This window comes from Haliaeetus albicilla, chromosome Z (genome assembly GCF_947461875.1).
Source record: "Haliaeetus albicilla chromosome Z, bHalAlb1.1, whole genome shotgun sequence".
Taxonomy (NCBI): Eukaryota; Metazoa; Chordata; class Aves; order Accipitriformes; family Accipitridae; genus Haliaeetus; species Haliaeetus albicilla.
In genome coordinates this window covers 12,652,096-12,668,012 of record NC_091516.1, presented here as the reverse complement: position 1 = coordinate 12,668,012, position 15,917 = coordinate 12,652,096, and the positions used below count along the sequence as shown (strand labels likewise).

At 39.5% G+C, this 15,917-nt stretch overlaps 1 protein-coding gene across 3 annotated transcripts in view; it reads right to left on the bottom strand.

Annotated features, from left to right (window-relative positions):
- Positions 1–15,917, bottom strand: part of HOMER1 (homer scaffold protein 1) — a 106,737-nt gene that overhangs the window by 16,492 nt on the left and 74,328 nt on the right. For all 3 annotated transcript variants that reach the window (XM_069775798.1, XM_069775797.1, XM_069775799.1), the window contains exons 7-8: positions 6,831–6,941; positions 5,096–5,176 (exon numbers count right to left, since the gene is read on the bottom strand). In XM_069775798.1, the coding sequence (XP_069631899.1) occupies positions 5,096–5,176; positions 6,831–6,941 (192 nt within the window). The remainder of the gene's footprint in view (positions 1–5,095; positions 5,177–6,830; positions 6,942–15,917) is intronic.

The following is a 15,917-nucleotide window of genomic DNA, read 5'->3' as shown; positions in this document are numbered from 1 at the left end:
TATTCAGGTAAGTTATTGCTTCTATCATTCAGAAATGTACCACCTACTGAAAACAGCTTCACAAAGGGTTACTTAAGTTCAAGTATTCCCCAATTTGTACTACATGAATTGCTCAAGGACATAGTCTCCATTAAATGGTCTCATACAGAAACCCATCCAGAACACTGCGTTATGGATGGAGGAGTACTGCCTTACCGCTGTCTCACATTATAGGCTTTTTCACCCTGAAAATTAATACAGAAACGTAAACTAGCAGGACTGATGTCACGGTGACACTGACTGTAACAAATTTAAACCAGCAAGTGCAAGCAGAACGCCTTGTCTCGCTGCGCCGTGCCCCGGAGCATCCCCTGCAAGCCCCGCCGTAGCGCAGCTGTGGGAGCCGGGGAAGCAGGCGAGCCACCAGTGCCACAGGGACAAGCTGTTCCCATCCAGCGGGCGGGAAGACGAAGCACACGGCTGAGGGGATCTGACCCCGAGTGAGGAGGAGAAGCTGCCTGGAACCAGCCTGCTGAGACCCCTCACAGCCCTGGCCTGCGCCTGCCAGGGGAGGGAGGTCAGGGCTGCTCCGCTTTGTGCAAGCCGGGTGCCCTCTCCTCTATCAAATTACTAATGTAGCAGTCACATGGGTCTGGAATAGCGTATTGTTACTTCTCCCATTCATTGCATGTCTCGTAAATTCATGCTGAATTTCCTAATTTCAGTTATGAAGAACACTTTCAAAGGCAGCACAGGGAGAGTGTATTTAGTACACCATACACTCTGTGCAGCCATCCTCTGGAAAAGTGCATAGTGAATTCATATTTACATACATTAACATTTTTTCAACACTGCTTCCCTTTACAGCAGCTTTGTGTCACAAAGCTTTAACGGGCCTGCTCTGAGTTCTTACAACGACTAGTTTCACACAGCCATAGGGAGCGAGATCTGGCAGCAGTCACTGCTCCAAGCATCAGTGACTCCTCCTTCTGCCCTCCCACTCTCCCACTGTTTTTGTTATGCTTCTTCTGCCTCCTTCAAAGCTAACAAATATATTCATGTTTACGTCGGAGAGATGTCAGCTAACCGTAAGAAACAACCTGACCCATACAGAATACGTATTTGGGCAGTCAGGAAAGAGTAACAGGTATAAATCAGCAGCCTGGTGTCGAAGTCCATGGCCCAAGACACGTTTCCACCCATGAGCAGTCCGATGGCGACGTCGATCGGCTGCTGCGTCCAGGGCCAGAGGAGGGATGGGGTGATGGGGCCAGTGCTCAGTTTTGGCTCCCAGCCTCTGCAGTGAGGGAGAGCTCTGGGACCCCCAGCAGTGGTGCAGGTGGAGAAGGCAGAGCCTCGAGAACCTGATCTCCTCGTAACTGTGGCTGCTTATGCAGCCAAGGGCTACATCCAAGCTGAACTGGAATACCTCCCTTACTTCTTGTTTGTAAATGGGCAAGTTAAAAATTACAGACGTTGGGGCACTGGTCTTTAACAGCACAGCTGAGAGCAGGAATTATCCCTTGCTGCCAGGACCAAGAGAAGAATTAGTTCAATCTGTTTAACACTGAACAATACAGTAGCCAAAGCACTAAAGGAAGCTGAAAAGAGTATTTGTAGAAACAATATAAACTAAAATAAACACATGCTTATGTAGTGATTAGCTACCCCACCACTGCTACGAATGACAAGCTAAGTGATTATAACCCAGCTGTACCCTCTGAAGGCTCTCCTTCACTGAGCCTGCTCCTGCCCTCCAAAACGAGTACTGACAAGTACTGCCTGGTGTGGTGACTGCAAGGGTTCAAGACCCTCTGAGGCCAAGTGACTGCAGTACAGGACAAGAAGGGAAATTCAAGGTCCTCTCAGCTCTGCAGGAATGACACAGTCCTTTCTTTAGCTTACACAAAACTGATAGCTGTTTCTCCATGTTTGCTCATGCATTCTGCTTCTCCTGTCGCTGCTCCTCTTCTACTCACCAAATCTGTGTGCTCTACGAAGTCTGCTTGCCACTGCTCTTACCCCAGAGATAATTAATTTCTATAAGCAGGCAAGCCAGCGATGAAAGGGACCACTTTGGAACAAATCCATGGATACATGGTTTTATTTCATCGTGTCCGGGCCTGAAGAGCATCCCATTGGCCTGTATCTAGCACTGAAGATCATCTTTCAGGCTATCCTCAGACTCTCTTAAACTGAGGAATTGTCCTGCTGTGAGCTGTTACTGTGGGAGCACCCAGGTAAAACTGAAAGCTTTACATTAGATGTACGAACTTCCATCCATATTCAGCAAAAGGTTAACTCTCCGTTGACAGTCCTTGCCCTGTATCTACTAAAATCAGAAGAGCTCCCTTCTTTTGTTTAAATTTCCAGCTTGCATATTTTATTTATATTCCATTTCTGACATCTCTTTCCTAATCCATATATATTTAGCTTCCCAAACATCTCCTCTGATATCCTTTCTCCCATACTTCCTCCTGTTTTATTCTTCTAACTTATGCTTAACATATTTAATGACACATGGGAAGTAGACCTAAATGAAATATGCCAGGAGCTGTTGCTTTTAGTTTCTGGAATATGCTTCTTCCCAAATTTCATATTTGATCATTACACATATTTGCCCCAGATTAGTGTTAATGATTTTTGCAATAGTATTACATTACAAGTTCATGTCCAGCTCATGTGCAGTTTCCTATTACAAATGTCTACCTCAAAACTGTTGCTTCTTGATTGGAAGAAGTGGAGACGTGTCCATGTAATGTAATCTGTTCCCCTAGTTGTGTCATTTCACTTTATTTGCAGTTAATCTCACCTAACAATAAACTGACTCTTCCAATACATTCAGGCCCTTTGCAAGGTGTATTTTACACTGTTTTTTCAAGCTCTTCTTACAGCGGACACAATCATTTCTCATACATTGTCTTCTTTCAGAAAAGAAATACATTACCAACAAGTTATGTTTGTTGTTTGCACTGTAATAATCTTTTGTGGAATTCAGTGCAAGGATCCAAATAAAATATTCAAACCATACAAACCAGCTATATTTAGGAATCAGCCATAGTAATGAAGATATCCTGACTTACTGTGAAAGTCACACTGATCGTGACTCATTGATATGTCTTCTCTACATTGCTAATTAAATTACTAAGTAACAAGGGCCCTGACACTTACCCTTCACAGTGATAGCATATGGCTCTTCATTGGAAATTGCCAATAATGGACTTCTAATTCATTCCCTGATATGAGTGTGTCAGAAATGCAATACACCTTGAAATAGTAATTTCTTTGTATAGCATTTTTCATACAGGCTATATTCCAAAATATTTTAGAGTTACATAATCCATTTACAAGCACAAGAGGGAAAAAATAAAGCACAAGAAAAAAGAGTGAGACGAACAGATACGGACCCTGGAGACAATCACCCTGAAAACGGATGATGAGTCAACTAAGTGAACAGATGTGAGACAGTTCGTCTGGAGCTACAGAAGAAAACACCATTTCACTGACGTCACAGATGAACGGTGAAGTGCCTCAGAGAAGGCCAGTATAATCAAAGCAAGACTCATAGCAAAGCGAAGATTCAAGATCTTTTAGATCGGCTGCATCAGGCCAGTCATAATCTTTAAGCTTAAGAAAGGCAACTTTTAACTCAGATCCTAAATAAGCTTTAAATTTACTTGAATAGAACCATACTGAACTATTTTCAGAAACTCATTGCCTACAATGTGATGTATGGACATATAAACACAATATATACATTTGGTTACTAAAGATATAAATATATCAATACTGACTTTATAAGGTCAAATTTTAATAAAAACTTAGCATTTTCTAATCTTTCATCTCTTACTAGTCTCTCATAATTCTGCTTGCTAAGGATAGCTTATTCCTGGCTCACTATTACTTTTCATATGATCTTACACTGAAATTATTGCATATGCTACTGCTAGAACAATTTCAAACTTTCATTATTATCTTCCTTTTGAGTTTCTCAGATAAGTGCCTTTTCAGCTGAAACTCCCATTTTTAGCCTAAAGCCAGCAACAATTTTTGGAATAGTGGAAGAGGCAAGCTCAGGTGTATTCAAAACAATCTTTAAAGATTGTTTAAAGTAATAACATACTTTTTCCAAATAATTTGTCTTAAGAATGGGGAAGAATGAATAAACTCATTTTATTCCTCTGTGGTTTATTCTGTAGGTTAAAATAAGATTCAAGAAAGTTCCAATGCATGTAATGCCTTTCAAAGAATACCTGCTTGATGATTTTTAAGCTGTGGCTAGTCTAATGGGGCTTGCTTTCAGCATAATTTAGGTCGAGCCACAGTGAAGGTTGCCTTTCAGCACTTCAGATTTGGAGCTATTTAATGCCCAAGTTTCCAGGCCTATCAAAACTCTGAAGTCTGCATTCAGAGTTTAACCCATCTAAGCTTTGGGTCAGTCTCATTCTGAAGGCAGATTTAACAAGGAAGGTGCGTATGTGCTGGCCGGTCAGCCCAGCGACAGACAGACAGGAGCTCAGACGTAGCAAGGGAAGGTATACTGAGGGCACACTGATTCTGGTAGGCTGAGGTATCTGGCTTTACACATAGTAAAGATACAGCCAAGAAAAAAACAACAAAAAACCAATGATTCTAAACGATTCCAAGAAAACGTCAAAGTGTGTTTTTAAAGCTCGTACTACACAAGAATGCTTTAACCTTTACTTTCTCAGAGCAAGTTTAAAAGCTGAATACAAATACTCATCCCAACCTGATGATACACAGCCTGACAGTTTCAGTGGCACGCAAGACCTATGGGAAGACTCTGCCATGAAAATGAGACCAGAATTGCCCAGGACATGTATTGATGAAGGACAGCTGCTAGCCTGAGAGTACTCCATGGACTTGTAAATGAAATTTGGGTCTGTTCCCTCAGGTAAAAATAGAAGCTTACAGCAGGTGGAAATTTTGATACAAATTCCTAAGGATCATCGTAACCCACCACTTTGCAATGCAGTCTAACTTACATATTTACGTGGCACCTTCAGTGAAAACAGCACAAGTTGCTGATGTGAACTGCTCACTTGATGGTCATTTTGCCCTTCTCTCTAAAGTAAGATGATGCACTATAGCTCACCTGTAACTTCTGGGTCAGAGAATCCCTCTGTGCCTGGAGCTCTCTGGCATTGTCGATTTCTTGTTTCAATCCTTCGATTTCCTAAGGGAGAAGAAACAACCTTGCTAGCAACATGTTACCTGGCTTGGCTTCAGTGCAGGTAAGCTGGCTACCACTTCTCCTGAGCAAGCCATTGCAATGATACCAAAATTGGCAGTTGGCTACTGCCCATCACAGCACATGAAGTTTAAGCCCTGCTCTCAATACTCTGGAATCACAGTCCCAAAACAGCAATTCCATTGTGAACAAACAAGAATACAGATAAGCATTTTCTTTTATAAAAGTCCCAAGTTTTCCTCTCCCACACAAAAGATCCAAAATAATTTTTTCCTGAAAAATTAAGGGTCCTTGTAATTAGAGAAACAATTTTATACTTTAAATTCTATTAGAATCCATCCTTCTCCATTTTTTCAAGAGAAAAATCCAATTTTCATCTGTGGTCTGCTTATTATGTCACTAGCAGTAGGGCTGAGCATCAAAAAATTGCCTACTTTGATGACTGATTTCTGTAAGAAGAGAGTCTAAAAGAAATGGTATCTTGAATTTAGCAAGAAGAAAGTAACGAGGTACAAAAATAATAAATATAGATAAAATAATGAACGGAAGAGAAACCTTTTCTTGGCTTACTTTCAGGAGACAAGAATAGAAACAGTTAATGAAACTAAAAGGTATCAAACTTTAAACTATTAAGTACTTTTCCCTGGAAGGGGATATTCACCTCCCAGAACTCCTTTCAGAAAGACCTCTTTGCAGCCACCAGCTCAGCATAATTCAAAAGTGAATGGGCACCAAAATGAGAAACATTGCCAACCTGAGGCTAATCTCTTTAGTATGAGGGAGTTTGGAAAAGGCTTTGTTCCTTTTTGGGAGGATATTTTGTAACTACTGTGCCTCTCTTGCATCCTCCTTGGAAACACCTAACAACCGCCCGGCTGGAGGCAAGACGCTGCCAGACACACTGCCACTCTGAACACGCACACCCGTGCTCACTGCATCTGTCACGGAGTGCTCAAGGATCTGGTCTTACACAGGGCAAATAATCCTTCACGTCCTTTTTCCCATCCATAAAGGAGTGATTCTTGATCATTCTGTGGCACAAATCCGCTTTCCTCTAGGACCTGTGCCGGTGCAGGTGTTACTCCAGCTCCTTTTGTTTTCTTGCTGCTGGTCCAGACCAAGGCAGACAGCACAATAAATAGCAAGTTTCAAGCCAGGGGCTTGGCATGCATTTAAGGAAAGGGCTGATCTTGGGGATCATAAAAGTCAGCTACGTTAACATAACATGAAAACCAGACTGGCCTGAAAGAGCCATTGATCTATTACTTGTTCCAAACCTTACTCTCCAGAAAAAGGAAGGCATGCTTATGACAGCTTCCCTTCTTTGTGAATTTGGACTGCATCAGTGTGATAACTGCTCTGTGGTAACTGTTTATGACTCACTTTTGCAAACAGAGAGGCTTGGTAAAAGCGAACAGGAAAACACACTTTTTTATTGTTGTTCAGATACCCAGGTCTATATTTGACTGATGTAATTATATACACAGAAAAATATTAATGATTTCAAAGAAGATGAAAAAAATTTTACTTCATAACATCTATAGGAAATAATACAGTATTTACCAGCCATCACTAGCTTAATATTGAAAGCACTTAGAAAGATATAACAGAACAGCCAAGAATAAATGTTAGCAAATACCGCTTCTTTTTTCTTCAGTGTAGACTCTAACTCCTGTATTGTCTGGTTTAATTCTGTTTTATGTGTGTGGACTGCATTGGCTTGACTGCTCACACACTCTAGCTCTGTCACCTGTTGAAACAAATAGAAGCAATACATACAGAATTAATTTCAACAAATTCAAGGTACTATTACTTCTTTGTATCAATAGCTGCATTTGAAATATACCCTTAGTTCTGAGTCACTTATGTTGATTAAAATGTGTGAAGGTGTTCTTAGGAAGTTAGCATAAAATTCCTTTATAAATTGTTTAGCTTAAAATGGTTGCCATGACTTCTTGGAAACAATAAATTTAATATGCTGCAGTCTGAAAAGAACATTAATTAAAACTTATACTTAACTAAATATTGAAAATTTTATGAAAGAAGCTGAATTACCATTTCAGAAACAGACACGTCTAGATGATTAAACACAGATCCATCCTTCTAACTAACCTCTCCATCTGACACTTTTTAATGTTGCACCATCTTAATCAACTAAACCACAATGCTCACTCACTTCCTAGCAAGCCAATTAACCTTTCACAGACTCAGTTTCTGACTCGGAATCAACAGTGTAATAGCAGGCACTCAGTCACCAATACAGAGCTGCCAATTCTTACTTCTAGTTTCGGATCTCAACTCTCAGTCACAAAGCCAACAGCTAATGGCACAATTTGTATTTGCACAGCTCCTCTTTATTAGCAGAGAGCGAACACTCTCCATCTGCCTTTGGATAAGTTAACATACCTGGCAGTGGTATGCCCTTTTTATTTCAGTTTTTAATCAAAGAGATGTTAATATCCTGCCATTCACTAATAAACAGTTGTCAAAAAATAGCTTCTGCACTGAAGAAATAATATCCATGCAGCTAGAGCGTAAACAGAAAAGCCTGTGTTGATGTACCTCTCAAATGACAGATCAAAATATTAGAGAACTCTCACACTTCATGTCTGTGTGGATGTGTGCACTAAAACCTTTCTGTTTAATAACAAACTGTTAAAATATTAAAACCACCATTTAAAACCTAATAATTCATTTTTTTCCAGAAGATATGAGCCTGTCAATCTTAGTATACATTCTTCAACAGAGCTGCACCATCTACCTACAGTAACTAACCAATCTGGCACCAGAAACTCCTTTGAATGAAGTGCTACCCAACTCTGCAAAGAAAACCTTTAGGTCTCCATTGAACTTTCTTGGAGAAGTAGCCCTTAGACAGAGGGCAGGCATTCTCCAGGACAATTTTATTTCTTAGACCAAAGAACATCTCGAGGAATCAAGGTTGGTGCCCTCCAGCACCGATGTAGTCTAGCTAGTGAAGCCACTGTGATGCCAGTAATTTCAGACTCTTGAACTATTCATAGGCTCAAAAGGTATATTACTGAGTGCAGAGAGAAGTCAAAGGAAAGCCAAGATGAAATAGAATAAAATTAAAACAAAATCCCTATCAACTTCTCCTCTCCAAGTCACAGAGCATGAACTTCCCTTCTGTAACAGCCATGACAAGCCTAGTTTCTTCTGCTGGGAAACTGTGATCAGACTTTTTTGCACATCAGGTTTATAAATGGAGAGAACTGAGATTGCAGCAAATTCTTGGGAGGGGTAAGAGGAATGAGGGATGAGGATATAGCTTGGTAACACAACACCCCACCCCCCACCCCAAAGAACTAACTTATTTGCTGGAATTGTCGAAATATCAGTGCTCATAGCAAAAAGTACTAGCAGTTTGCCACTGAGTATTACAGCTGAAGTCTTAGATAATATTCTTAATTTGCTTCAACTAGACAAAAATATATCTATATAGATTCCTTGTGACTGCTACCAATTGTGACTGTTACAGTATTCACCACTACAACTGCACAAACACAAACAAGCAGAATTGAAACACACTGACTGGGATAAACCTATGTCTACACAGTGTCTGAACTAACATCTAGATCCAGCAAGAATCACAGAGGCACAGAGTAATTTAGGCTGGAAGGGGACCCTGGTGGTCACCTGGTTGAGGACTGTTGCTCAAAATAGGGCCAATTTTAAAGTCACATTCGGTTCTTCAGGGTCTTGCCCAGTCAAGAACCCTTCACTATCTAGCAAGAGCTGCCACAGTTTTACGCAGGTTCCTGTATTTCTGACACTGCTGGTTTATGGAGAGTTCTAGCTCATTCCTAAATTTTGCTGGAACTGTCAAACCCACTCACCTTGCCCACCTTCACCTTTCTGATGCTTAACTACTTAAACATTTCTAAGCTTTTCTCCTGAACTGATTCTTGAATAGGAGGTGGAAGCCTCTGTGAACCCACGGCTAGGACTGCTAGGGGAGCCCAGGGTCAGGCCCTCTCTCACCCTTCGTGAAAGACTGGAATGTGGTATGGCAACCTCCAAGAAGGTCAATCTCTCTTGTAAAGCTGCTGCACTCAGCAATACCCACTGGCTCTTACCAAGCACTGGCACAGTGAAAACTCATTTATACAAAGTGCAAGCGCCTAAACTGGAGAGACAGAAGAAAACACAGTCCCCAAACCACCTCTGTCCTAGCACCTAGTGCCTCAGAGGTGTCTCACCCTGTAACTAAGGAAGCACTTGGACCCCCACTGTTCTCCATGTGGCTTCCTCTGAGCTGCTACACGCAGAGAGGATGCATGTGTTGGTCCAAGCTTGGAATTCAAGGAGCCTGGTGAACTGAACTGCGGTGTATGAAATATTACTGCTCTCAGTTTTGCGTATTGTCACTGGCTGAAAACACCTTCCGCAACAGCCCCACCAGCTGCATGGCTCACATGAACGCTCCCCAGTATGCTCTGGTCCATACTAACTCAAGACACCTACTGAAATTGCTTAAGCAAACACAGCTAATTTTGCTTAGGCAGAGTAGGGAGTTCACTCTCAAACCTTCTTGCCAACAGAGCCAACTGCTGTCAGAAAGGCAATTAATTACCAACATTAAAAGGGCTGTGATGTCTTACTCTGGTCCAGCTTTTCTCTGGGCAAACGTCCATTGCCTACTGCTTATGCAAGAAAATAATGTGTTGTTCAATTGCTTTGTTTACTGTTTGTTGAAAAATCAGCAAGTTGGAAAAAAAGAACGAATTAAATTAAAAAAATGGGTTTACTTTAATCGCAGTCTTATTTAAATGCCCATTCCTACAGACATCTGAAAGGATGTCAAGTATCTTTATGATGTTACCTTCTTGAACATACCTATATAAAAGAAAATCATATTGCGCCCCTTTGAAAAATATCTGTAGAGTAAGAAGAGCTGCAAAATGATGCAATATAAAGAATATGCAACTGAAAACAGAAGTAACAAAAGATAAAGCTCTAGGCAAAAATCTGGATAGGATCTACTTGCTCTATTTCCTTGTTTCAACTTGAATTTCTTTTTCTCATGACCAGTGATCCAAAAATCATTAAAAATAACTGTTTATGCATTATGCACAGAAGGGGGCATAAAAGGAAGCTAAAATTCTTTAGTCTGACCCTCCCACATGCTATTTTCAGGGACATCTCATTCAGTGTTTCATGTATAGGAGCAAAGCTCAATCAATCATTCAAGCCTTTGCACAGCAACACTGAGCAATGTACCTGTGACTAAGCCTTGTTTCCAGTACAGAATTCAGACTGAAAGAACAGTCTTTGAACAATAACTGATTAAACAAGGTTCTTCTATTGCACTATCATAAGGCTGCACTGACTTGCATATCTGAAAAAAAGTCAATACTGTGGCTTTGTATTTGAGACTAAAAAAGCAAAAAGTATTGTTCTTAGCCTCTGCTTCTTTATTTTGCATTTATCATCCAGGTAAGGATTGCACATAGGGAAAAAAATTGTGAAAGGGCTTTTTAGGGACTATTTAATGAGCTAACTCTTCTAGTGTATGGCTGGCATTATACTTAACTGCATACTTCAGTGAGAAATACATCAGCTGAAATAGGACAGCAAGGCAACTTGTTCTGGCAGAGCCCAGACCTTCTCAGCAGAGGCCATTCTACAGTTTCCTGGAAATTTTAATCTAGGGTCAGCAGCCTATACACAGGGGAGGATGACAGGCAGAAGTTTTCATTGCAGCAGACAGCTAGCACACACTGGACTGCTGGAAAGACTGGAGGAGTGAGGCTTTGGGCCGTATAACACAACAAGAAGTAACAGCCTTGATGTGAGCTTAAGAGAGTGAGTGCCCAAAGCTTCAGAAGACTGAAGAATCTCTCAAAGAAAACAAACCAAATCAAATCACAAAGAAACCAAGAGGGGAGATAGCATCAAATCACAACACAGACAACTACTTCACAAGTAAAGACTTCAGTTAGACAGAGGCAAAGAAGTGGGAATTATAGAAATATTTTGAGTGGTCACCTTCCCCAAGCAATTACTGACCGAATGAATCTGCGCTGCTTGCTGCAGGTTGACTCATTTTTTAAACCACTTTCTTGAGATAAATTTGTACACTTCTGATCTCAAACAATAGTTTTTATTCAGCATCTTAAATTCAGTACCAACAGATCATGAAATTCCTTCTAAACTTCATACAGAAATTAATTCAATTGCTAGAAGTGCAAAGAAAGACAGGTTAGAACATAGAATCATAGATAGAATCGTTTAGGTTGGAAAACACCTTTAAGACCATCAAGTCCAACCATTAACCAAGCACTGTCAAGTCCACCACTAAACCACGTCCCTAAGCACTGCAGCTACATGTCTTTTAAACACCTCCAGGGATGGTGACTCAACCACTTCCCTTGGTGTCATCTGCAAACTTACTGAGGGTGCACTTAATCCCTTTGTCCAGATCACTGATAAAGATATTAAACAGAACTGACCCCAATACTGAGCTCTGGGGAACACCATTTGTGACCAGCCACCAACTGGATCGAACTCCATTCACCACGACTCTTTGGGCCTGGCCATCCAGCCACTTTTTTGCCTGTATTATCAACATATTTTCAGCGTAGCTGTAGCCTATTTTATACCCCTGACACCATTAACTTGTTGCTTTCTAAAGGTATTTTTATCCCTTCTATTTTCTGTGGAATGCAATATCCAAGGTCTACAATTCCAGGCTACTATGCAGAACAGGCAGAGTGCTCATATGCAGACTGAATTTAAGTATTAATTATGTATTTTTAGCTGGTTGATTTACATCCCTAAATGGATTGTAACTGTGACCGTGACAATATTATTCCATCAATAATTCAAGATGAACCTCCCAGAAAGAAAAAAGAGCCCTTTGCTTTCCACAAGGAGAGTAGAAATTATGTTGCATGACTCAGCAAAACTAGGAATAATTGTATGAAGTTTCTCATAATTTATGCAGAAGAAGCTTCTCAGTTCTTCATGGTGGACAGTAAGATGCAAGACAGCATGCAACAAGCCAATCATAAAAATAATTCCAGTATAGCTTTCAAGAATAAAAAACTCTGGCAAGATTTTTGGTGCTAAGAAATGTGAAAATGCAGAAAACAAGGAAAATTGCTTTTCAAGGTTGCTGCTGAAAGAACAAAAAGCACACCATAGTATTATTCATATACATCACTTCTGACAGCAAATTAATTATTGCAGTTTTCCAAGATTTACCCACAGACAAAATGATAACCTGGGGGCAGGGGGGGGAGTTTTCTGCGTTACCAACAATATATTACGTTTTCAACAGAAAAAACAATTAAAGATTTTGCTGAAAAGGACACATTTTTCTCTGTGGGCACTGATGCCTCAAGCCATGGAAATATCAAAATGTTTTCCACAGTTATGCATTTCTACAGAGATGAAAGAGGAATAATCCATCATCTGCTTGATTTTTGTGAAGTAATCAAACTGCAGTAGGAATATTTGAAAATACAGTAAGTTTACTAAAATCGATGCTTTGAGCTTCAGCCGTGCATTATTATTTGCAACTGATAATGCTAATACTCAGGGGACATCCCTTTCTCTGCAATCTAATTAGCAAATACTTTTTCCAGCTATCTGGCCAGCTCATGAAATACATGCAATAGCAAACACACTACAGATAGGTCATCCTTTAATCCTGAGGATTTAAATCCAGTAATATCCTCAGTCTCCAGTGGAGTTTTGGAATTATAGGATATATTTCATTCTACAAAGTTTTGACTACATAAATTTTTGTGCCATGCCTCCACAAAGTATGCTTTTTATAACTTGCAGATAAATGATCCTAACACTTTTCTTGGGTTTTTTAGAAAGATGAAGATGGGGATGAAAGACCATTCTGTGAAAACTTTTTTTGTTTCCTTTCCCAGAGTGACAGTAGTTTGATTGGTGGTTTGGTTTTTTTTTCAAATTATAATCTCATATATGACACATTCAGTGAAAGTGAATTGCCACAGAAAAACCTAATGAAATAGTCTTGGGTCCTAAATGCAAATCTGCTCTAAAACCAAATAAAAGCAAACAGAAAAAGACAGAAAAGACTTGCCTTCAGTTCACCAAACATTAAAAAAAGCTGAATTCACATTTTGATTTCAGGAACATAACCTGATTCACCTGCTCTGTCTGAAAAGAGACTGTCTTTTTAGTAAACTGTAATTATTAACCACGGGTTGAATCTTGATAAAGGCTAGATGTGGATTATTTGTATTAGGAATCATGCACAGAAAGGGAGCTGAGAGTATGTGCTGGATTTCATAAATCCTGTCTTAGGAAATGATCTGATAGTCTAACATCAAGACTGACAAAACATACCACTTAAAAAATAATATGGAACTTATGATAGCTGAAATGGACATTGGAGAAGCAAAAACGTACATCTGAGAAAAAAATATGTACCCCCTGATATAAAATGTGTGTGTTTTTTCTTTTGGTCTCCCCTAATGCCAAGCAAAGAAGGTGGTCAGCCGCTGCAATGGTTTCTTAAAGATTTTTAAAATATTACTCTGGATTTCTTTTTATTAGAAACTCTAGTTCCACTGCAAGAAGGATAACCGACCTTATGTAGATAATTACAGCCTGCTCTGAAACAGAAACTCTTTTTTAAGGTAAGACTGTAATTTCAAAAATAAAAAAGTCACTATATTCCCATATGTCTTCTAAAAACTTGACTATCACAGTTAGAACAATTAGCCTTTCCAGATCTTACTGTGTCATAGAAAACCCTAATACTCCCCAGAACATCTCTCTTAAACATTTGGTCAGTATTTAACATTATGACCTCACTTAGGCAAGAGCTGCCCTTTTTTTGCCTTTTCAGGAGTTTCTAGTGCATCAAGAGTTTGCAATTCCAGATGAAAGGACAGCATATGTAAACATATGGACTTAGTTGTCCATTTTTTGTGGACAGAATTGGTTCGTCTGCACACACATCTCTTTCAAATAAGTGCATAGACGAATACTAACAAAATGATAATGCCACTGTTTTGATTCAATTGCCAAGCTACCCATATCTACCTTGCAAAATGCTCGTCTATTTTCATTATAAACAAATGGTACCAAGCTGCTACCTAGCCACATACTAATTACAGTATCTTAAGAAGAAAGTTATACTTACATAGCTTTTTTCTTTAATCAATCAAATAAAATTCAAATGTAAGTTTGACTTGTTCAGTGGAGGTAGGAGGGGCACAGTGTTAACGGGAGGATGACAACAGGTAGGCATCACATAAAAAAGGTGCATTGCCAATATATTTTTGGATCAAAACCCCATTCATAAATTTCTTGTTACCACACTTTCTGTCACCTTCTTTCATATTTCCACTTTTAGATAATGTCCTTCCTCAACCACATAAAACCAAACAGTTATTCTCAGTAGTCCCACAGTGGTGCTAGTAAGACTTCTTAGCAAGTATGAAGCCCACAACAGGGGGTCTGATTCAGCAAGCAACTTTATCACATCTGCATGTTCAAAATTTAGTTTTGGTTACTCAATTACTAATGCAGCTAGTGGAAATGTGGAGGTGACTGCTAAAGGGTCTGCAAAGATTTTCTACAGATAATCTGAGCAGGTGGCTTATATAGCATTCACATACTCCTTGTGGAGTTTAATAACTGCATTTATAGATTGTTGTTTTCTTTATGTAGTACAGAAATAGCCCAATAAAATTACCATGGTTTTATTTCTGTATGGTCATGGGGTTTTTTAATATCCACTTTAAAATTTCTCTTAAGAGTAGTGAAATCAGGGTCCATTATTCATCAGGTGGTTTTGATGACTAGATAAGATGTCCTCATACTTATTTCATTCATTGAATAAAAGAACCAGAACATAATAGGCTAATTTTATCTTATTTCCTAGGAAATCCTGGTAAAATAACAAGGTAGAATTCAAGAGTTTACCCCTCTATTTTTTCAGGAATACCCAAGAGCTTGATCACTTCCCTTCATCTCTTTTTATCTTAGGTTTCTTTTCCTGCAGGTGAATGATCTTCAAGAACTACAGCTCTTATTATTATGCACTGGTGTTACTACTCTGTCCTAGTGCCCAGTGTCATAGGATGCTTTACTTTAGCAGTTAGCATGCAAGAAAAAAATTCATCATTTTCATTTTTAACATGACAATGACAGAACTTTGGGTTACTTTCTGTAATTCATATCACCATTCAATCCCTTCCTTTTTGTGGTATCAGGATTAGTGTTAGTACCAGTGCTATTCTATTTGTCTGAAGTAGCTCACTTCAGGGTTCATCTTTCTGTTACTGAGCTGTTCTAAACTCATTAATCCCTTTTGACTTCAAAAAGCTAGGCAAGGTGTGTAGGAGTGCTCCCCAACCCCGTTTAAGGGAAATCCTTGTTGTTAAGTTGCTTCTGAGCAGATTAGAGGAAAGCAAGCTGAGAACTCCAAGTTAAGCTCTTGTCTGGGCATCACATCTTCCCAGAATTCCCAGTATTTGAAAGGGAAAAATCCATACACTCATGTAGCAAACTTCTGAAAAATATGTCTTACAAAATATCAATGTATAGTATTGCTGACTTAAGCTTACAATATATCAGAAGAGAGCTCAAAACTTTATTGAGAACTTTGCACTCAGCCACACTCAATCTGTATTCTGTTTCATCTCAACTCTAGGCATTATTAATGCAGAGAACAAATGGAAGAAGGAAGATAAAGGCCTCAGGGGAAGAAAAT